Here is a 22,504-nt window from a genome sequence, read left to right as displayed (position 1 = left end):
ATTCACATCTACTACACCATCTGGTAGCGTCTGTAGGCTGCTAAGCTCACCATGTATAAAACAAGACACCATGAAGGCGACAGAAGAAACACAACAAACATTTACGACAGAAGGCAGGAGAGTCCAGTTGAGGTGAAAACTGTCTTCTTTTTTTTAAGAGGATTTTTTTTTTTTTTTTGCTATTTTCACCTTTATTGGACAATCAACAGTGAAGTGGCAGACGGGAAACAAGGGGGAGAAATAGAGGAATGACATCCAACAAAATCCCCATCTTGAATCAAACTAGAGTTTTAAGTGACATGCGATGTCACCCTTCGGCTCGCAGAGCGCTACAAGAGGGAGAAACTTTCTCAGGCAATTCTCTACAGTGGTGGTAAAATCTCATGAGTATTCCAGTGTTTAAAAAATCCATTATTTTTTCCCAATTTTGAATCCATGGTGTGATTTTTGTTTTTATTGTGATTTTATTTTCAGTATAATTTTTCCCAATTAAAGGTTTATTTTCTTGCATCTAAGGATGGAGGATTTTAAAGCTCCCTGAGGCACATTAGTGATTTGTAATATTGGGCTATGCAAATAAAATGGACTTGACTTGACATGATTATTAAAACCTGCAAGTGATGCTGAATTAAAACGGAGTCAACGGAGCTGCAACGCCATGAAGTCTAGAGCTTTTGAGTCTCCTCTCTGGCCGTCAGCTTTGAAAACTTTGACTGTGAAACATCCTCCTTTAGTCTGTTTACAAGTCTCTTGCAGAGTATTACTGCATATATGAAAAAAAAGTTGTGTAAAGCCTTTTGTGGCTCCTGAAGCTGTGTGAAATCTCAGCATCAGTTGGAACAAGTCTGAAAATGAAAAATCAGGAGGTGTGGAGTTAGAAAGAAGATCCTCTGGAGCCCGTTCCTCTGAGCTTGAGGTCAGGGGCTCGAGTCTGCATTAGCCGCTACTAGCATAACACGCCTGAAAAGCTGAACAAACTGTTGCAGTGCGTTCCGATACCCATATGACCATTTAATATGCCAGAAAAAGATTTAATATGTCAAATGCAGTATGCCAAAAGTACCAGGATGTCTTACTACATCCAGTCGCATTTTGCAGTATGCAAGTCAGCACGCTGTTCTGGCTATTCTGACCCACAATCCTCTGAGCAGCAGAAGATACGTCACATCGACTGAGCCGCCAAGAGCACAGACCAATGACAGAAGAAGTAGTACTGTATGTCCCAATTGTATGCATACTACGTGCAACAGTACATACTTTGTAAGGGCAGCTGCAGCACATACAAAGTAGAAGTATGCGATTTGATACACAGCATTGGTGGTTGCATTGTGCATAATGTAAGTGCCAGGTTTTGACAAAGAATGGAAAATACAATACAATATAAACAAACATTAAGGATACACACTTTCAGATATACATTAGAGTGTTTCTAACTTAAAGATTTCAGTCTACGTGTGTAGATGTTTGAACACAACCAGCTGAATTGATGTAAAACTGGAGCTGAGACAAATTTTCTGCAGCCTGCTACATTTTACTAAATCTCTCCACGTCCTCTCTGTTTTCCCAGTGGAGCCAACTTAATTAAGACACAGTGACTAAACAAGTCTGAAGTTGTAAGTCTCTTACAGTAAATTCAGACAGATAGTGTGAATCTGCGGTGTTTTCTGTTGTGTAATTATCTCAATAAAACCCTTCACAGACTCATGAGATTATTGTAAGACTCTTGAAGCTAAATATTTGCGGTTAAGTGGATTCTGTAACTACATTCATGATCCTGAATAAGATTTTTTTTTTTTTTTTGCATGTTGCACAGTTACATATCATTTCCTGTCTAATTAAAAAAAACATGTTCCCCATTTCATACATTTCTTAATGACTCTTGAAGACATGCAGAATATTGTTAAAGGTTTTGGTACAAGTAATCGCTATTTTTATCCCATTAAAATGAGTCATCCACTATGTTTATTTCCAAAAGCTCATTAAAAATGGATTAAACTGAAGTAGCCACAGTTTCTACTTCTATTATCAGAGCACTATATGGCACCGAGCCACAGTTTTTATTGCCAACTCTAACAGTAAGTACAAGTGATGTAAGAATAATGAAGTTGCTCTGGATGAGACTGTTGGCTAATACCCATAATGTAAATACAACATGCTGTAAATGTACACTTAATGTCCATTTATAGGTTTACCATTGTTGGTTTAGGAGATATAAATGTTTATGGCAGTTGTAGTAGGTCAACTGACTTATTCAGTGATCGCCAATGATCAACACAGAGCTGTAACTCACAGCAATTTCCGAATATGTCAGTTGACCAGTTACAACTACGAAAACAACTATTAAAGCTCCCAAACCAGCCGCGGTCCATTACAGGTACATTTTCCCTCTGCAATTTTGACATGTTGTGTTTTTGTGAAAACACCTGAGGTATAACCAATTTCCTCTCCTCATACTTGTTAATGAAAGAAGTCTGCAGCCCTTAAACTGTGTGATTTGAACATCGTGATAGCTTATTGATGGATTGTTCTTCCTGTGAACTGCTGCTTTGAATCTCCATTTTCTTTGTGTTGCTGATGGCGGCGTCGACATGCAGCCTCAGACAAGCACTCCCACTTCGTTCACAGTGTGTCTCGGCAATCACACGCACGCCCGACGCCTCGGAAATCAAAGGTTGACACAGTCTGAAGCGCTCTTACAAGACAACTTCATGACAGATGATGTCCGCGCTGAACACTTGGGCGTTACTTGTACTGAAAAAGAAAGACAAACAAAATCTATATTTATTTACAATAGATTTGTGGAGGATTGCTGTGAGCTGCTGAACAACTACGTGTTGTTATATTTCACATTTAATCCCACGTCACCTAACTGCATGTGTGTTTGTGGGTGTTAGTAAGTGTGAACAGCCCTTTATCAAAATATACCAATTTATTCCTTCTTGCATAGTTTAAACGCCAGAGAAAACCTTCCAATCAGAGGCCAACATCATGAATATGATCTTTATGTGCACAGAAACTTCCTACATGCCTGACAAGGAATTGGGTGATTTCCTGAAATTAATGTGAATATTAGATTAAGACATAAAGGTCTTCTTGCAGACAGTAACTCCTGAAGCAAAGGACACTGTGCTTGATTATACGATAAAGTCATGACTGTCACTTATTATTACTGCTAATATTACTGCTATGTGTTATGGATTACAAGTTAGAAGTCCCCCATGAGGTCTGTAGCCTCAGTTCTTGGCTGTTGGTCTCACATTTAATCAATTTTCTGTTTATTTGTAAAACAGTATACCCGTCAGCACAGTACAGTGTGTTAATGTTCACACCAAACCAAGCTGTTACCAGAAATTATCTACTTTGGCTTCCATGTTTATGAGCAATCTGCCCCCCATCAGTAACTATCTAGAACTATAATTGAATGACACTTATTAACACTATATTGCATTTAATGGAAATGTTAAACAAGAAAATGTAAACGAAGAGGCCTTAAACTCAGGAGTAACTAGCCAGATTATTTAAACTCACAAACATGTAGCTACTGTTTTTACTTACACTATTTAGCTTTTGACTCTTTGTAAAATAGGTTTTAACTAATTATAGTTGAAACCTCTGAAGTTTAAGTCACTTTAAATTCTGAAGTTCTATGTAATTTATAAATTCATTTGTTTTAAAGCATGAGCTGAGATTACGGTTATTCATACCTCACACTGTGGTTAACATCAATTCTATTAAACAGCCACCGCTAGCTCAGCTGCTGTTAATACTACTACTCAGTGCTTTCTGACTGGAGGAAACCGAGTAGCTTAAACAGTGAGGAGGGAATAAAAACATTAAGAAAAGAGATATTCTTTTATATACGATATTATTAAAGCTAATTGAGAACTCATACTGTGAAAATAGAGTTTAACAAGTTCTAAAGCCATCCAATCTCAAATATTTAAGGGCACATGATCCTCAAATTGATTGGGCATGATGCCACATTTTCCTGTGGTGAATTGGTTTCCGCCTTCTTTCTTGTTTCAGTACCGGATGCTCACTGTGTGTCATGTATTTGATTGCCTTACCAGGTGCAAAACTAATTACCTTGGAGGAAATCACAGCTACACTGCATGATTGTGACATTGATGAAGGCCAAAAACATTTTGTTAAGTGCGATCCTCCTGTGTCATTATTAGTTAATATATTTAGGATAACGCTCCTCTTCATGCACGCTTTGTCTCTGTTTTCTCGGGTTTATCAGCATCATTAAATTAATAATCAATCACAATATTAGTAGGAATGAATGTTCACCTGTTTCCAACCTGCATCCGACCTTGTTCGGGAGCTGAAACTACACACGTCACAAGAGGCTTTTAAAAATAATATGAACATGAAAACCAGGAGAACGTACAGCCGTAGATGTAATTAATTGCTTTATGGCACAAAACAGGGAGACAAGGTTCTTCCTCCAGTGTAAATGTCTTTAACGTTTTCAGAGTTGTTTTGCAGTTGCAGATGCTGAAAGGTGATTTTTTTTTTTTTTGTTTACAGTATGTGTCACAATAATCAGTAACACTGATATGATATTAAATGCTGCACATAACAGTTTTAGCTTTTCACTCACAGATAAACGTGTTATTGTATCACAGCACATATATTTTCATCCACTCAGTTTTAGTGTCATGAAAAACTGTAAAATGATTGAATAGTCTTTTAGTTTCAGTCTTATCTGAGTAAATTCTGATTGGATAAGTTCCTCTTGCTCTTCAGTAATTATCCCAAGAGAAGGATTGAATAGTTTCTTGACTAATGAATGCAATAACCTCTGGGGCTTAACTGCTTTCGCTCAGCAAAAGGCTTTTGTGTGAAAGTAATCCTTTCATTTTAAATGTCAGGTCCAATATGGGGAAGCATAATTCTATAAAAGAACAATAGCAATGAGTCATTACTCCACATCGTCAGTGCTGAATTTGAATGACTGAATTGTCAATACTCACGTCTGCGAGTCTATTAATTCTCAGTGTTTCATTGAATTAACTTGTCCTATTTCCGTTGTACAATTGCTTTTACTTTTGAGCTGCTGTCAGTTTCCCATTGGTAAAATTTGGGATTTATGATGTTTATCCCTAATATGACATTTGGATTTTTGTGTATAAAAGTGAGGATGACAAAGATGATGTGTGAGTGAGTGACAGCCTCATTGATGTAGGATGGCTTGACTCATTTGACACACACCTGCACAATGAAGCCTTACAGGAAACCGAAGCAGGGAGAGATAATTGTTTGTTGCGGCCTCGATTTTAGCCGTCATGGCATTCTAGGAAAAAGGACCGATGTAATTAAATATTCCCCGAGCGAGTTCAGCCGCAGCTTCCTTCCTACATGCTGCTAGATGCCGCGCAGATATAAGCAAACAAAAGAGATCTCGCTCCGTCTTTCTGGGTCTGTTATCTCTCCAGGGACGGTAGCAAGGTATTTGTTCATTATTTCTGAAATATAAATGAGATACCGGCGTTGAAACTAATCAGTATCAGCTAAAGAAAAAGTATGAACAACTGTCTTCATGTTAAAAACCCGGAAAGCTGACCTGAATTCCAAGAATAACACTTGATTACTTGAAACTGGTATTTCATCTTTTATAACTTTACTTCAGAAGTTTATCTATTTATATCTTTTATATTCTTACTTATATTCTCTTCTGTTTTGTTTGTCTTCTTCACAAGAGTGAGTGACAACACTGAACTTTATGTAACATCAAACAAGCTGGACACAGATGTGTTGGTAAAATCAATACAAGTTTTTTTGTCAGTTCCACCTCTTGAAGAACTGATCAAACAAATTGTAATTAATGCACGAAACATATCCCTATAAAGAGTAGTGGCCTGAGCTGCTGCTTTAAACTGTCTCACGGCTTTAATACTCCTTCTATGAGTCATTGGTTTCCTTGAATCGATCTCGTTTTTGATGATAACGGATGATGACTTCAACTCACGTCATAAATGAACTTCATGATAAAGAAATGTTTCTTTATACTTTATATACTGTGTGGTCAGTGCATAAAAGTAAAACTATTTCTTTAATGAGAAATGTTTGACAAAAGCATTTATGTTCTCTGTAGGGTTGTTAATATTTATGATCATATCAACTAATGATTGAGGAGGTGATCACTAATAACTGATCCCCCTGCCAAGACCTTTTTTGATGGTATGTATGTAGGAATTGTTTAAATATACTGATCAGACCACAAATGATTTCCTTGATATGTTTTATATTTAGAACTAAAATCTAATGTAACAACAGCCTGAGCTCTTTTCCCTCCAGTGTATTTTCTTTAACCTGCATCAATACCTTCATACATTTGACAGAAGGCTCCTTTAATGCTCATCATCATCATGAGCCACTCAGCTTTATTACGTCCACGGTGCGGCAGGTTGAATTTCAAAGCACATATTTTTTCTCCGTTTTGGCCTCCTGTTCAAACTAAGCCACAGTTAAGTTTTTCACACCCAAAAAAACTTTTCCAAAACTTTCCCAGAGTGAATAAATCATGAAATTCCAGCTTCGCATTTTAGTTTTGATGAGGAAAACAGAAGTGAGATGTGGTCAAGAGCTGCGTGGCAGAAAAATAAAGAAGACAACTTGTCGTCACTCATGAAATAGTGATTTGATTCACGCTTCAGTGAAGCTGTGAAGTTAGTGGGCTGTGTCTGTACCGCTCCTTACCAGATGTTGGCTGTGATGAGCAGTTTTGTCCTTTTACAAAACAATTTCTCCACAAGGTCCTTCTACAGAAGTAGCTCATGAAATTGTTGAATTTTTTGACCTCTTGTTCATGTTGGCTTAAAAGTTGAGATTGAAAGTTAAAGCGGCAGTCTCAAAGATCTCCATGTCGTTCTCTTTGGCGCCACATGGTGTTAAGCAGAAATTTCAGGTGTATTTTTAGACCTCATTCGACCTCAATCCCAGAGATCCAAACAGTGTTGCCTTGTGACATCACGCTAGCACAAGCGAATTGAAGAGCAAGTCTGTCGCGTTAGGTCTGCCTTCCCTCTCTGGTGGATCAACCACTGGGTGATGAAAAAAGCGTCACTAACTGTGCCGCTTGTGATTTGAATGCATGGCGGGACATCGACATCCGGTTCATAGTAATCATAATACTGCAAATGCATGTTTTCATCGGCGGGCACTAGGCTCAGTCACCATTGTGTTACCTCATAGATAGTGACTTAACAAACAATTAAATGAAAATCTTTGACTTTAACTGTTGTCCTCAGGACCGTAGTTGACAAAGCGATCTCACCACCACGTCCATTTAGTAGCTGTGATGGAGCTTTTCATTGTATCACACCATCTTCCTCAGCAGAACTTCCAAATTTCAAAACTTGTTATGTGTCGACTGAAAGACAAAGACACAGACTTAATTGTTTTCCTATTGTTTTGGTGTTTCTTTGTGGAAGGAAATGGTTACAAAAACAACCTAAAAATCCCAGTGTGGACACACATTGTTGTCACACATGCAGTAAATAGCATTTTCAGACTTGGCCGGCTTAGTGTCTACAGTTTTATTAGGCCTAATTATGTGGAGAATTGCACTTTACAATCTGATATAAACAAACTCTGTTCTTCCTGTTAATAAAAGCAACCGTCTGTGCACTGTGAGGGAAGTTATGGACATGCTCAAATTCTGGTTATACATTTATATACATGCATTATGATTACATCGGTTTTCCAGTTTTACGCTCCTTCTGTCCTCTGCCTGACGTAGAAACACTGTAATGACTTTGAATCAGTCAGACAACATTAAAGCTTTTTTCCCTCGAAAAGTTGAAGCTACTAATCTGTCCTTGAAAAATGACACTTTGTCTGAGAGTCTCCGGCAGCCTCTTCTTGTAAGTGTAAATGGATTATACAGAGCCTCTTTGCTGGAGTGGGAGCAAATTTTGGTTATAAAGACACTCAGATCAGTCACTTTGGCTGCTCGTGATGCCAAAAACGGAGAGGTCTGATGGGTCTTTTGAATGCCACGCTCTCTGGGGAATCCTCAGTTTGATCAAATCCACTCCTCTTCAGCAGGTATAAGTCCCGCAGGGCACTCAGGGCCCAGGGGACTCTCCTATGCAGTAGAAATCAGACACTGGTCTCTCTTGTTTTGTTTTTAGGTTGTTACCATGGCAACCCACAGAGGAAGCTGGTTGTTGATTGTGGGCTATCCTTATCTTACATTTCGCCTGGCCTCCAGCACTCATGTACTTTATTTTTCTATGTTATAAAGTAAGTAACCCTGCTGTTAATCGCACACGTGATGTCAGCGGGAGACACTGAGAGCAATTATGCCACGTCTGTTTATTTTTGTGCTTTTTTTTTTTTTTTTTGTACGCACGGTTGCATTTCACCTTTCAGCTGCTTGTCATTGCTCACTGACGAGAGCAGAGGGACTGTCAAAGAGCAGATTAAGAAGGAGGAGAAGTCTGCTTCAATCAGGTCCAAGTTCACTCACAAAGCTGATTTTGCGTGGTCAATTTGCAAGAACTGTACGTGCAAAGGAAGGTATCCAGCTGCCAAATAATCTGAAAGAGACCAATTGGCACAGAAAGGGGGAGGGGAGGGCTAATTAATCTAGTGTTATTAAACTTTTCAGTGTGTGTTGAATGCAAAATAACCCAAGTGTGAAGCTCTCTGCGTCAGACTTCGTTCCTAATGTTTGATCTTATAATGAGTCTCATTCTGGATGTCACGGCAGCTTAACAGACTGAGCATGTCCGTTGTTGTAAATTCGGGTCATGACCTTTGTGCGTGTCAGGCTCTACTAAAAGTTTTCTGTCAGGCTCTAATGAAAGTTATCTTAAGTAACGTATTACTGCCGACAATAAACTCACAATAAACTGAATATTAATTTACGTTTTTCTTCTTCTTTCAGCTGGATGCAGACCGGGATGAAGAGGAGGTCTTCTGTGACATCAGCATGACTTTGGACAACAAGCTGTTTCCCTCTAAAGAGCCTGCCGCAGGTGAGATTAACACTTATAAAGCAATGAGAGAAACACCGCTAAACTAGATCTTACCCTCAGTAACATTATCTTGGTTAATATTTCAGCCCAACAGGGATCCTAATTAGGTAAATTATATTAAACGACATTAAAATTACATTAAATTAGTCTAATTACTCTTGTCTAATTAAGAGTCATATTGTGGGACTTTGCAGAAATTTGGCTCATCGGGATATTTTGTGAGCACAAATTGTTGCTGTTTAACATTTTATGTGCGCTGTTCAATAACTAAATTATTTAAAGTCCACCTCCACTAAAAAACATGTTTTTCTTCTTGTTGCTCTAGTTGGATGTTTGAGCTTCACTGTGCAGAATGATGTATGTGCAGAGTTTGACACTTGAAGGTTGTTTTCACATTAATCTGTTGGAAGTGGAAAGTTTCTCTGAGCTCACCGAAGATCTGAATTTAAGACGTTTACCTATGAGCGTGATTTGTGACATCACAACTAGTTTGGAGGCTAATTGTGGTCCAGTCCAGTATGTAACTTACACAAGTGTGATGATATTGACTGATAATATACTATTCAGTGAAGGAGGAGACATCTTTTGAAATGAAAAAATATTTGCATATTCATAGATTCTGGATTTTTTTTTTTTTTTTTTAATGAGGGAGAAGAAGTAGATGTCATTTTAATAATTTCTAACAAGGTAAATGCATTTTTCATGAACAAACCATGTCAGACACAAATTATTATTCAAGGCAGGATATTTTTTATATTTTAAAACAAGCCTGGAGGGGATCTTAAGTCCTGTCCTTGCTATTTGTTTATCAAACACAGTGGAAGGTAACTCACCCAACTTATTTAGCCGCAGTAAAATAAAATACCAAGTCTATGTTAAGAAGGACAGAAGTGTTTGGTGGTGATCAATACGTTTTGGCCCGTGCAAAATGTGACTCCTGCTCACTGCATGACTGTTACAACATAAATATTCAAAATTCACTGTTGCTTTTGGCTGCACTCAAACTACTGCTTTTAACTTTAACCATGTCTCTTACAAGTTATGTTTACAGTATATTGATATTTATTTTTTAGAAATGTATTTTTCTTAAACTTTAACCAAGTGCTCTGAGCTTTTCTGGCATTCGATCAAAGTTTTTTGAAAACCAGCTGCTATCAGTGTGTGTATGTATGTATTTATATAATGTAGTAGAAGGAATTCTTTACTAGCTGTGAGCCAAATGATGATGAATATCAAACAGCAAAATACCAACAGTCACAGTAAAGAAGATCCTCAGGAGTTTTAGGGCTTTTTAAACTGCTACCAGTGTGTGTGTGTGTGTGTGTGTGTGTGTGTGTGTGTGTGGAAAACACATTCTCCAAAAAAAGGATTGAGATTAAGTGAAAACCAAAACCATCACCCACCAGCTCCCTGGTTACCACAGGAGTTGGCATAGCAACCAGTGTTGCAGGGTTAGCTCTGCTTTGTGAGAAACACAGAATCAACAAGGTTAGGACGAGTGTTTGATCAGTCAGATGACATGATAGAGACTACTTGTGTTACATAAAAACCTGATAATTTACTGTTTTTTAAAATGTGTTGAAGACACATCAACATTCGTGCGTGAAGACCCGCTAAAAGAGTCTCATGTGGGTTTAAATGATATGATCAGTCAGCTTTCTGCAGGTGTTTCCAACAGTCAGTGATTTCACATGTGATAAAGATCATAAAGGTTTCGTTTAAGGGGGAGATGTTAACGTGTTTGCACAGACAGAAGCTGTGAAAATATTCCTGGTTTTGGTTGCAAAGCAGTGATTAATTTTCCTCCATAACAAAGTGAATGTGTTAACTGTAACTGTGCCCACACGATACAGAAATCCCACAGCTTTTCTGTTTAGTGCAAAAGCAGCTCACAGCAGAGACTTTTCTGCTTTAATGTAACACATGGTGAAATAAAATTATTCTTTCTTTTCACGGAGTTAATTAGTTTGGTAATGTCTTTACTTTGTAGTTCTATTATTTTGTATTTAGTTCTTGGTTTCATGTTGTATTACTGTTTCTCTACATTATGATTAAACCACTGCGACCCCAGATTGTCTTTTGTGACGTCATATGTCACATATGAACAAGTTTTTAGTCGCGCACTTTCGAAAAGGTTAGTGCAATTTCAAAGTGCTTTACAGATGTCTGACAAGCTGATAAGACAGAACAAATGTAAACAGTTTATTTATATATATATATATATATATATATTTTTATATATATATATATATATATATATGAGATGTTGCTGTGCTGTGATAAGTATTTAACTTAACTATAAATGTATTTATTTTGTTTGTATTTTTTAGGTTTCACCAACAAACACACACACAACATCAGGCTTTGATTCTGTTTTTCCATTTTCCTCTTTTAGCTGCTTGAAGTATTCCATATTATTTCCAGCCAACGAGGTTTGTGTCAAAATGTCTTGGCAGCGTATTTGACAGTTTGTTTGTGCAGATGACATGTTTGTTGTGGGACAGCCAGCTTTTCCTTTCGTTTAGGTTTGGTTAATCTGTCTTGAGGGCCAGAATGCATCAGCATTTTTTTGAGCTCTACATTATTTTTGACAAACCTCTCCATCACTGCTCTGACAGTCATTATTTCTGACTGCTGTGCACCTGGGAAACTCATGAGCCAGGAAGTGTGTTGCATTACTATGACAACTGGCAGCCGTTGGCTCTCATCACGTCATTCTTACAGTAACTGTTGTGTAACTGCATATTTAACAGAGTTTTTTTTACATGGTGAGTTCAGTGTTTATTGCTTATTTATTTAGTTTGAAAACATAATATGAATACGTGATTCCATTTTTGATGAGGTGAAATATTAAAACATTTAAATAAATCTTGTCTTTCCACGTCTGCGTCTAGACAGAGGTTGTCGTAGGCTGTGGAAAAAAACTGTGACTTGAGGCTTTAAATAAACCTGCCTTGAAAGTCTGCTTGGTTCATGTTAACGATTCATTATGTCGAGCCACACAGATTGGGCACAGTTGCAGCACAACAGGAAGATGCATAGAAATGGGAGAAATACTTTATCAGCATTGGCCATTAGTGACAACAACCAATCATTCTTTTAAAAGCACTGCGATCCATAGCAATTGGTAATTGTGCGATAAAGGGAACAGTTTGGAGCATATTTGCCACAACAGATTCACTCAGGAGGAAACTGAAGTTCATGTCAGGAGGTGCAGAATCACCACAAGGGAACATATGGCACCTCAAAATAGTTCAGGATCAGAGGAGTCCCGCTTCCCGACGAAATAATCATTTTGGTGATATAACATACGATATCCACACTCTGCAGTCTGTATGTCATTCTTCATACAGACAGCTCCATCCTGGGTGACATTTATTCTGACAATAGACATGTGACTTTTGTGTAATAAGCAAAGCGTATGTCGTCTCCTGCTTTGAGCGGCTCATATTAAAGTCAAATTGACCCACAAATCAGCCATAAAAAGCAACACACTTCTACAGCACCTCCAACACTCGAGAGCAGTCTAATACATGACACGTCACCCACATACCAAACAGAGGCAGGTGAGAAAAAAAGGGGGGGGGGACTTAAGCAGCACAAAGCCGGCGAAAAACTCATTAATAACCCTCGAACAAATGAGAAACGTTCAAGCACTCATTAAGCAATAGAGAAACCTCAATTAATTGTTCTTAAGATTATATATCAGTCCTGTGGGAAGGGGAAACATTACAAGAAATAGATCTTTTCCTTATTTAAAGCATAATTGACATTCCCACCAAGAAGCCACTTACATCCGGTTGTTATATAGCTGCACTTTCAGATGCATTTAAAAGCAGTGGGACTTCTACTGTATGTAGTTCTGCTCTTCCACATGTTTTCCATAATGGAGCCTCACAATAGGTGTTCCACCTAGGGATAAAAAGGAGTGGAGTATAATTTGAATGGACCATTAATGGCTTTTTTGGTGCTGCATAACTCTCAAATGCACATAAAAAATATCTGAAATATGGGTCACATGTGTGCCATCTCAAGCTTAAACCTAACATCATCTCATTGATTAGATCACGTATTCAAAAAGAAACATATAAGGAATAGCTGAGGGGAAAAATAGGCAGCAGTTATCGGCAACTCTTTAAGAGAAATTGGCTTCTAGTCCATCTGCTGTTTCTAATGGCACATTTCTCCCAGGAGGAAGGGAAAACCGCTGCCGTTCTCCTCCAGCCTTCTCCATCCTCCAGCTGTGATTATCACAGCAGCACATGTGGATTGAAGTGCTTCTGACGGCCACCTGACATCACTGGCCTCAGCAGCAAAAACAAAAATCTCCACACCGTCATCTCCCAAGATTCTCTGCAAGATTCACTCTGACATGTTGCTGACTCTAAAGTTGTGAGCTGCACGGAGTTCACAGAGCAGCAGAGGCTTTTGTTTGTTTGTTTGTTTGTTTTGTTAGCTGGTTTTCTCTATAAATCTGATGCATTCTGAAGATTTTTAACATAACGCATCAAGGAAATGAACAGCGGCCATCTCTCAGGAATCTGCCTGACTGTTCGAAGCTGCATCCTCGCAGACTCTAACCCAGTTTTCTTATGAGGAGACTCTGGCGTGCAGGAAAAATCTGCCAAAGGGAAGTGTTATTCACGACCCATTTCCACTGAGGAAGGGGATGAAGATGCTGCGTGTTAGAATCTACCACATTCACCCTCAGCTGTTTTTTTGACAGCAGGAAGTTCAGGTGTTTATGGAGCCAAAATTAACCTTGCTTTGATTTGATTTCTCTTTGCAATGTGTTGCTGAGACTGAACATCAAAGCACAGATGTGCAGCTGCATCTGGGCGTTGCTTTGCATGTTGTTGTGGCACACATAGAGACAAAATGAGCTCACGTGTAGTACAGGGATCATGTGATATACATCCATGCAAACATACATATACATCTGCTGGCTGTGACACTTCTTCCACTCCTCCAACCATAGACCCATTTTTCTCTTTTTTAAAGGGGGGGGGCAGCAGATCTTTAGGGGGAGATAGCAGGTCATCAGTATATGCCACATTTGGTTAGATGCCTATTCAAATTTTGAAAGTTTAGAGTGTATAAAGGCTTAGAACATTATGATGGAAGTACATAATGGCCATTCAAATGCTCAGTTATGTCTCATAAGTTTTTGGGTTGATATCATTTGTTGCACAGATTTGGTGCAAAATTTAACCATTTTTGACCACTTGAGAATTGATAAAATTGGTCAAAAATCCCTCCAACATACAACATTAAAACACCAAAATCTTGAGGAACACCATAGAAAAATTCATGCTGTGATTTGGTATCAACAACTTTTGACATTTGGAGATTTCATTTTTTGGCGATTGGATGGTGAGCACTTCTGTTCTGGAATTAGCTTAGAAACCTCCTTATTGTCAATGTACCCAGGAAAGATGAACATCCTCTGAATGTCCGAGGTCTGCAGTTTGTGGCTGTCATGTTTCATGAGGTTGTGATTATCCTAGAGGTCACAATAGGTCATTTTATACAGTGAGGCCAAGTTTCAAAAGATGGTCTCACTACAGCGAAATGGCTCCTGTGGGGACACACATGAATACAATTGGGCTCATTGAATCCACAAGAGTCTCAGCTCTCCAGTCATACCCAATTTATGCAATTCCAAGACTGTTTAGGGATCCCAATATGTAAAAATATTCAAATATACCGTTTTTAGAATAGGCAAAAATAACACATTTATACTGCATGCAGAAAATTGCATGGTTTTTGCCAAAAACTGCATAGGATTAACATAAATTGGGTATGTCTGTAAAGGAAAGACTCTTGGGTACCCATAGAAACCATTTTCACTCAGATATCTTCAGGTGAGAGGTCAAAGGACCCCTTTGAGAATGGCCATGCCAGTTTTTTCCCTCACTAAAATTTAGCCTAACTTTGGAGCACTATTTAGCCCCTTTCTCCAACAAGTTAGCCTGCTGCAGCCTCTGAAAGACAGTAATGTCAGCCGAGGACGCCGGTGTCCTTGGGGATTTTAAGAGATTAATAATATTACAGCTCAGACACAGAGCCAAGGACCTAATTTTCCTTTTCATATGTTGGATCTCAAAGGAGACAAGACTTGTTTCTAATTACATTTTTCAAACCTGCTCCAATGCAAACCAATGAGTGACGTCACACCTCGCTATGTCTGGTTTGACCTTTGCAAAAAAATGTTATCGCAATTAAACATTTGCCATATTCAAACTATGTAAATGTAGTAATTTCTAACTAATTTATATGAAAACATCTTATAACTACTACTATACGTCTATTTCCAGCTTCTCAAATATGAGGATTTTCCAAGGAGGTGATTAGTTTTAGCTTATCATAATAACTCTGAAGGGAGGCAGCTAGCGTGGCTCTGTCCAAAGTTCAAAAATGTGTCTACCAGCAGCTCTAATTATCACAAATAAGCATTATATTGTGTTTGTTTAATCTGTGCCCAAAAAGAAAGGAAAAAAGAACTGTAACTAGTTTTTGGTGAACAGCAGATGGGCGTAGCAGCTTCTTTGAGTCTTGTCCTCATCAAGACTCTGCCAGGCAACTAGTGACTAATTAAATTTTTATTCCTAAAAGCTAATTGCCTCCTAACTCTATAACCCCATATTTAAAACACAGACATGAATCATATTAAACTTCTCATTTAACTCTCAGCAGGAAACCAAAAAAGCATATCACACAAATAAGGTTGAACTATTCCTTTAAGCTCATACCTGCGTGAAGTTTGATGAGTGTTATTGTTTTGTTTTTTCCTACAGGCCCCAGTGAGCTGGATCTTAGTCTACTGGGGGAAACCAGCAGCCTGGCAGACGTTGCTTGCAAATACGATGAGGTAAGATCATGATTCATTTGTACCTGTTGAATGTGGAAGGCTGAGCGTTGGCGGTTCATCCCTGAATTTGTGGACACATACTGAATACTATGATAAAAAATTCTAAACCTTGTCCTATTTACCCAGTGCAACTAACATACTGTACATATTATAACATATAAGTATTCTGTTGTTTATCAGGACAGTCATCTTCTCTGGTAAATCTGAATTATTTGGGGCCCAATTTCAATATACTCACCAAAAGCATTTTACTAAAAGTGCTGAGAAGGGTCAACTGTGTTTTCCACGACCTAAAACAAATTTGTTCATTACAGAGTTTTCTTAAACTGGAACCTTTTACCAACTTCCATCAAACATGTTTCTAATACAAGAAGTTTCAAACTACAAGTCAAATGTACCCTCACCAATCACTTCATTGGGAAACCCTGTGCATTTTTTTTTTTTTTTTTTATCAATTAATTGTCAGAAAGGTGGAGGAGTGCATTATTTTGAAAATTGTTCCCAATGTTTTGCCCTCTTCACGTATGTTAATGAGGTGGACAAAATATTAAGAACACTTTTCAATATAATGCACTCCAATACACTACCACCACCCACTACGAGGTCAATAATAAACAAAAAGTTAAATTATCACCTTTCTGACAATGTCAACAAATGCTGAAGCTTTGTAAAAGTAGAATTTATGGCAGAGCTCTTGTACTTGATTGCATAAGATTCAAGTGATCGATAAGTGTATATTGGTTAATATGGCGTAATGTAAAGATCTAACATCTATCTCTTTTTGGTTATGAATCAGTTTCAATCTTATTTATTCTATATTTTATATATGTTAATGTATAGATCTTGTCCTTTGCATATTTGTGTGTAACTAACTTGGGATCCTCTTAACAATACACAATAAATAAATGTCTAAAACATGACTATTAACAAAGAAATTCAAATTATTCTGACCTACTTGCTTAGAAAGAAACACGGCCATTGTGGACACCGGGGCAGAGGAATACGATTAGTATGAAAAGTCAAAGTTTTACAGCAGAAACATTATCCATCAGAAGCCTTCAGCAGCCTCGAGGATGACAGTGAAGCATTAAGCTGTAATGCATTCAAGATAAGAGAATGAGCTAAATGTCACAAAACTAACTTGTGACCCCTTCACCTCAATCATCTCCATTGCATCCTTGTTTGAATATTGTCATCTGTAGTAAGTTCTCATTCTTTCAAAGCAAAGCAGCCGTGTTTTTATCCCATTACAAATCTAATTTTAAATCGTCACTAACAAGCCAAAAAGAAACGACTTTTCCCCCAGTTCCAAACCTCCGCTCTCTCATAAATGACAATGTGCAAATTACCTTTCTCAAAAATGGCAAACAGTGAACTTGTTTCAAAGGCCGGATGATTCAGCGAGCCAGAGAAGCTTGTTGTGTAACGTTTGGCAAAGGTGCAGACGAGCATCATTCCTCCGCACAGATCTGTCGCTGCTGTGAAGCATAACCATGACCTCTGTCTCATTCTCCATCCTACAAGTGTCTAGAAACAAATTACTCAGCTCTCTTTGTCTATTTGCCTTCAGCTTTTCTCTGTTTCTTCAACTTTAATTTTTCTAACTCAAGGCCTCTTTTATTGTGTTGTATTGATGGAGGTTGTTGTTTTGTTGTTTTTCAGTTTTCCATCCAGGCTCGGGTTTTCAGAGCATAGACACTCTTTCTGCAGTGCAGCTCTTCACATTTATAGAGCGCATTGAATTCACACTTGAGAGCTGCTTGTGATTTTCCTTTCTGAGTCTGTTTACTGCTGCCACAGTAGAGAAGAAGTATAGGTTTACTCTGGGTTATAGAGCAAAAAGTCCTCCTTTGTTATTGTATTCTACTGTATATATCTATACTTTCTTTTTCATATTTTCTTTTTGAGCGCCTTTCAAGTTTATGTGGTTGTCCTCATGTGGCTCAATAGGGTTAGGACTCCAGCAGAAATATTTGATAGTTTTAGTGAAAAACATGAACTCAGCTACTTTATGCTCCCTGCAGTCTTTCAGAAGAGGTTTTTAGCATCTCATGTTGGTTTAATTATTGTTTAAAGGAATGTTTTCAGAGTGTGTGAGTTTATGTCCTGATTACTTTGTTGTCCAGTAACTAAATTCAGAGTATTGCCTGATACAGAGTACTGATTTCATACCAGTACTTTTCCTTTCTTTAATTGAAATCTATATAACCTCACTGTACTGGACTGATTGAGATCATAGTAACACAATAGTGTGATGCTGTAAATGAGAATTTTTTTGTTTTATAATGTTTTGAGTGTTGTTGTTTTGTTTTGTGTTGTTGCATGTTTGTACAACATTTAGTGCACCAGTGAAACAGAAACTATATTTAGTGTGGATGGGTTACATCTGTCTAATTACTGTAATGTGCATTTAATGAGGTCAGATAATGACAAACGACAATGCAATTCTCTCAGGGACTCCAGGAATAACATGTGGCAAAGGCAAGACTATACTAAAACTAAAATAATAAAGTAAGTGTACATTCAAATGTGTGCAGGCAATACAAAACTGTCCTAGAGAGGGCTGGTGCAGCACAAAAACTGCCCGAGGATATAGAAGAACGGTCTCACTTTCAATGACTTTCACATCCACAGTGGACAAATTGAGTATCCCTCAATTTAGATATTAATCTCCCAAAAATTCAATTCCACACGGCCATGCAGCACAAACCTCGCTCGCTCTGGAACTAACTGTCAGCTGGAAACCTTGACAGTAAGTCTGTTTCCATCCACCTGATTTATTTTCATTACAAACATACATTGTGCAAACACAGAAAATTGTTTAAGAAAGTTGGAAAAAAAGGTGAAATATCGCAAAAAAAGTCTTTACACTTGGTTGATGTGTAAAAGTTGACTGTATCGCTAAAAATGAAGCATGTGACAAAAAATGGCGGCAGACAAAAACATCAGATCTGTGTGAACCAATGAGGAGACTGTTTATCAAATTAATGCATGAAACAGAAATCTCTTATTTCCTTCATATTTTGACTGTGTAATCTTCTTCTGCAATGGTTTAATGGCACTGGACTGGAGAAATAGCACCACGAACTGTTTATCTTGATGAGTGAAGAGAGATGTGCATTAATTTGTATCTCTTTTGCTGATTTTTCTAGAAATCCGGTTAAAGTTTGCAGTACATTTGGTTGGAAACTTGGCTAGTGTTTTTTATAAGAGAAGCCAATTTGTCTTGTAATTAGTTCAATTTGCCACAGCTGGTGGCGTTCACTCCAGTTGCAGACCCAGGAAAGATTGAGCGAGAGACAGAGCAGCTGATCAATACCAAAGCAACACAAGAGGATGATTCAGAGTCAAACAGACACATTTCCTGTCTGTACCCAGTTACAGTAATACAAAATGAAATGAGTACCCTACTTAGCCTATCAAAGACTGCAGTCCCTCACCTCCAGACTCAGCCTATATTGATACAGTATGTGTTTCATCTGCAGCGGCTCCGTCCACAAACAGAATTACTCTCACAGCCAGGAGCCTTGTTACCTGCCTGTCAGCATCCTGCTGGGTGTCTCCTGGGCTTCATGGCCCACTGTGATTTCCTAACAAAGCACTCTTAGTCATAGCTGATAAAAGTGAACTTTAAAGATCCCCTGCAGAAAAGTTTAAAGATGTGTTTTAAAATATAATTTGTGTCTGATATGGTTTCTATAATATGGAAAACTCTGCACATACATCGTTCTGCAGAGTGAAGCTCAAACATCCAACTGAAAGGACAAGAAGAAAAACAGATTTTTGAGTGGAGGTTGATCAATAATTATTGATTAACGTCACCCACTCATCATTATTAAGACACATTCAGACTCAGGATAAAGCCTGGCCTATCAATACAATGTGCTGGCAATCCTTGCGGAGGAGCTCACTGGAGGCTTGAGGACAAGGAGAGTGCAAACAAAAAGCAGCAGCCAGCTCATTGAAGACGGCGGCGTCCCTCTGCTGTCCTTCCTGTGGCGAGGAGTGACACTCTTTTCTGTGAAGTGGAACGAAGACGCTGTGCAGCCTTGTCATCCCGTATTTGGGGCCTCGGATATGAGATGGAGATGGATTTTCTTGGCATGTTGCTCTACGAAAGGTGGCAGAGGAAGGAGACAGAAGGGCAGAGTAGCTATTTTGAGTCTCTGGTGTCAAATCTCATACACATTTTCTTCTAATTATTTTTTTGCTTTCCACCACTCCTAATTCATTCTTGATGAAAGAGCATCGGCTGCGGATGTGCATTGCATTTCTGGTCATATTTGTTGTTTGATGTAGCATATTTCTTATTCCCATTAATAACTGGCCAAACGTAAACAGCGTAAATACTGACCTTTACCAGCAAACATCAAAAGGTAAACATGGCATCAATATTTCAGAAGGTCCATTTTCTCACCAGTGATGGAGAGAGAATTTCTTCATTGACATTAAAGGAATACTCCACCAAAAAATCTTTTAGGTATCAAATGCTCAGAGCCTGCAGACTTTAATCATGGCTCTGTTAAAGGGGACGTATCATGCAATTATTTTCAATATCGATTCATCTGCAGATTTCCTTGATTAATCAATTTGTCGATAAAATGTCAGAAAATGGAGAAAAATGCCGTTATAAGTTCTTAAAGGCCAAAATGATGTCTTCAGATGTCTTGTTTTGTCTGATCCACATTCAAAATCCAAAGATATTGAGTTTCAGATCATTTTTGACACAGAAATAACAATAAATAATAACAATAACAAATGTAAAAATGACAAATTATAAAATAACATTCATGAGAGATTGTTTGAAGTAGGCGGAGCTAAAAACAAGCGAGCTGTCAATCAAAATGTCAGCTGCCACGCCCACACAGTCAAGAAATGGTCTAAACATGAAAATGAGCTGTTTTTGAGCTAGGTTTTCTAATAGTTATTAACATTTATTTTAACTCAGATTTTTGTGAATGCTTAATGAGACACTCAACTTTGATTTCATATATGCATTTTTACTATTTAAAGTCACATTTAAATTCTCACACTTGAGAAACTCCAACTACTGAATATTTTGCTGATCAAACTAGTTGCTGATTAATTTTCTAAAGGGTATACTTTGCTCCAGTGAGTGAAAACCACATAGAAGCACAGTCCACAACAAACTTTCCTCATTACCACATCAGAAATAGACATGATGTTGTGCTGCTGCTCTCTGTGTAGTGATGATGATGTCTGGCATTCTTCAGCCCACCAGAGAGTCTCCAGACTCATTTTGACAGACATGACAGTTCAATATCATGATCCTGAGGTTTGAAAGTAATGAGTTTAGGGCGACCGCCATCGTTCATTTGATTAGATCACACGGATGACTCATCAAGAGAGTCTGATGTTGAGGATCATCAGAAATGGACCTTGTGCTGCTGCTCACAATCTCATCATCCTGCTCTGTCAGATGTCTGTATGATTTTAGCCGCACCAGATGTGGGGCTCCAGACGTAGTCCAGTGCAGACATTTGTAGTCATCAGAGGATTAATCCTAATGACTTTTGCAGTCCTCTGACTTTTAGTTTAGTTCCAAAATAGTTTATTATGTGAAACTTCAAAAACTTTGTAGTAAAATCCAGTAAAACTTGCTTTTCATACATTCATATCAAGCAGAAGATGGAAGATTAAGATGAACTTCATTATTATCTCAGAGGGAAATCGGTTTGTAGTGTGTGCACAAAACTTAACATACACAATAAAAGAAACATACACACTAAGAAAAAAAAAGCAATTTAAAACAGAGTCTTGCACATGGCACACATCCTTCATAAAATACATAAAACTACTACACAGCACCGTCCAGCAGAGTACAAAGATTCAATGTGAGAGAAGACACAGTGCATCCCAGAAATATACACAATGCAACACCTTCCACTGTGCAGCACTAACTATATAGTACCTCTATGAGTACTGGGAGTTTTTCATGTGCAAGACATTCACACCCTTGTGCTGTGTTTGTGTTACGGAGTGTTAGGGCTGATGGTATTAAGGAATTCTTCGCTCTGTTACTTTTACCGCTGGGGGCCCAGAGACGTCGGCCTGATGGAAGGAGCTGAAGCTCACTAAACAGGGGTGTTGTGGGTGAAGTAGGTTCTCAATCTTTGAGATTGAGTCGGGTTTTGTAGATGTTGCTAAGGCTGTCTTGCTTAGTGCCTATTATTTTTCCAGCATTATTTATTTATTTATTTATTTATTTATTTATTTATTTATTCAAGATTAAGATTAACACTGTCTCCTAGAAACTGTGTTTGTATATTACGAAAGTGCAGAAGCAAATGAACTTGAAAAAGGAAAAGGAAACTGCATGTTTCCTGTCAACATAGTAAGAAAATGTTTATCTGGCAAGTTGCAAAATGTCGATACTGAACATGTGAATGAAACACCAAAATATCTGATCTTGCAGTATAATATCCACTAGTAGAAACTACAGCATCATTTAACTTTTTATGGTTATGTTTAGGCGCTGACAGCTCTCGGTTGATGTTTGGAAAAGATCAGATGATCTTGAAGAACAAGACATGTGCTCATTGACGTTTTTCATTAACATTTAACGAAACCACCATCTTTCACAAATCTTAACCAAAGTGCTTTTGTTTACCAAATCTAACCA

At 38.1% G+C, this 22,504-nt stretch overlaps 1 protein-coding gene across 1 annotated transcript in view; it reads left to right on the top strand.

Moving 5' to 3' along the window:
* ak5 (adenylate kinase 5) overlaps positions 1-22,504 on the top strand; it is a 99,759-nt gene that overhangs the window by 43,696 nt on the left and 33,559 nt on the right. The window contains exons 7-8 of the mRNA XM_044369380.1: positions 8,900-8,990; positions 15,788-15,861. Of these exons, the coding sequence (XP_044225315.1) occupies positions 8,900-8,990; positions 15,788-15,861 (165 nt within the window). The remainder of the gene's footprint in view (positions 1-8,899; positions 8,991-15,787; positions 15,862-22,504) is intronic.

This window comes from Thunnus albacares, chromosome 12, assembly GCF_914725855.1.
Source record: "Thunnus albacares chromosome 12, fThuAlb1.1, whole genome shotgun sequence".
Taxonomy (NCBI): Eukaryota; Metazoa; Chordata; class Actinopteri; order Scombriformes; family Scombridae; genus Thunnus; species Thunnus albacares.
Note: the sequence above shows the minus strand (reverse complement) of the source record. Positions and strands in the feature narration are given on the sequence as shown.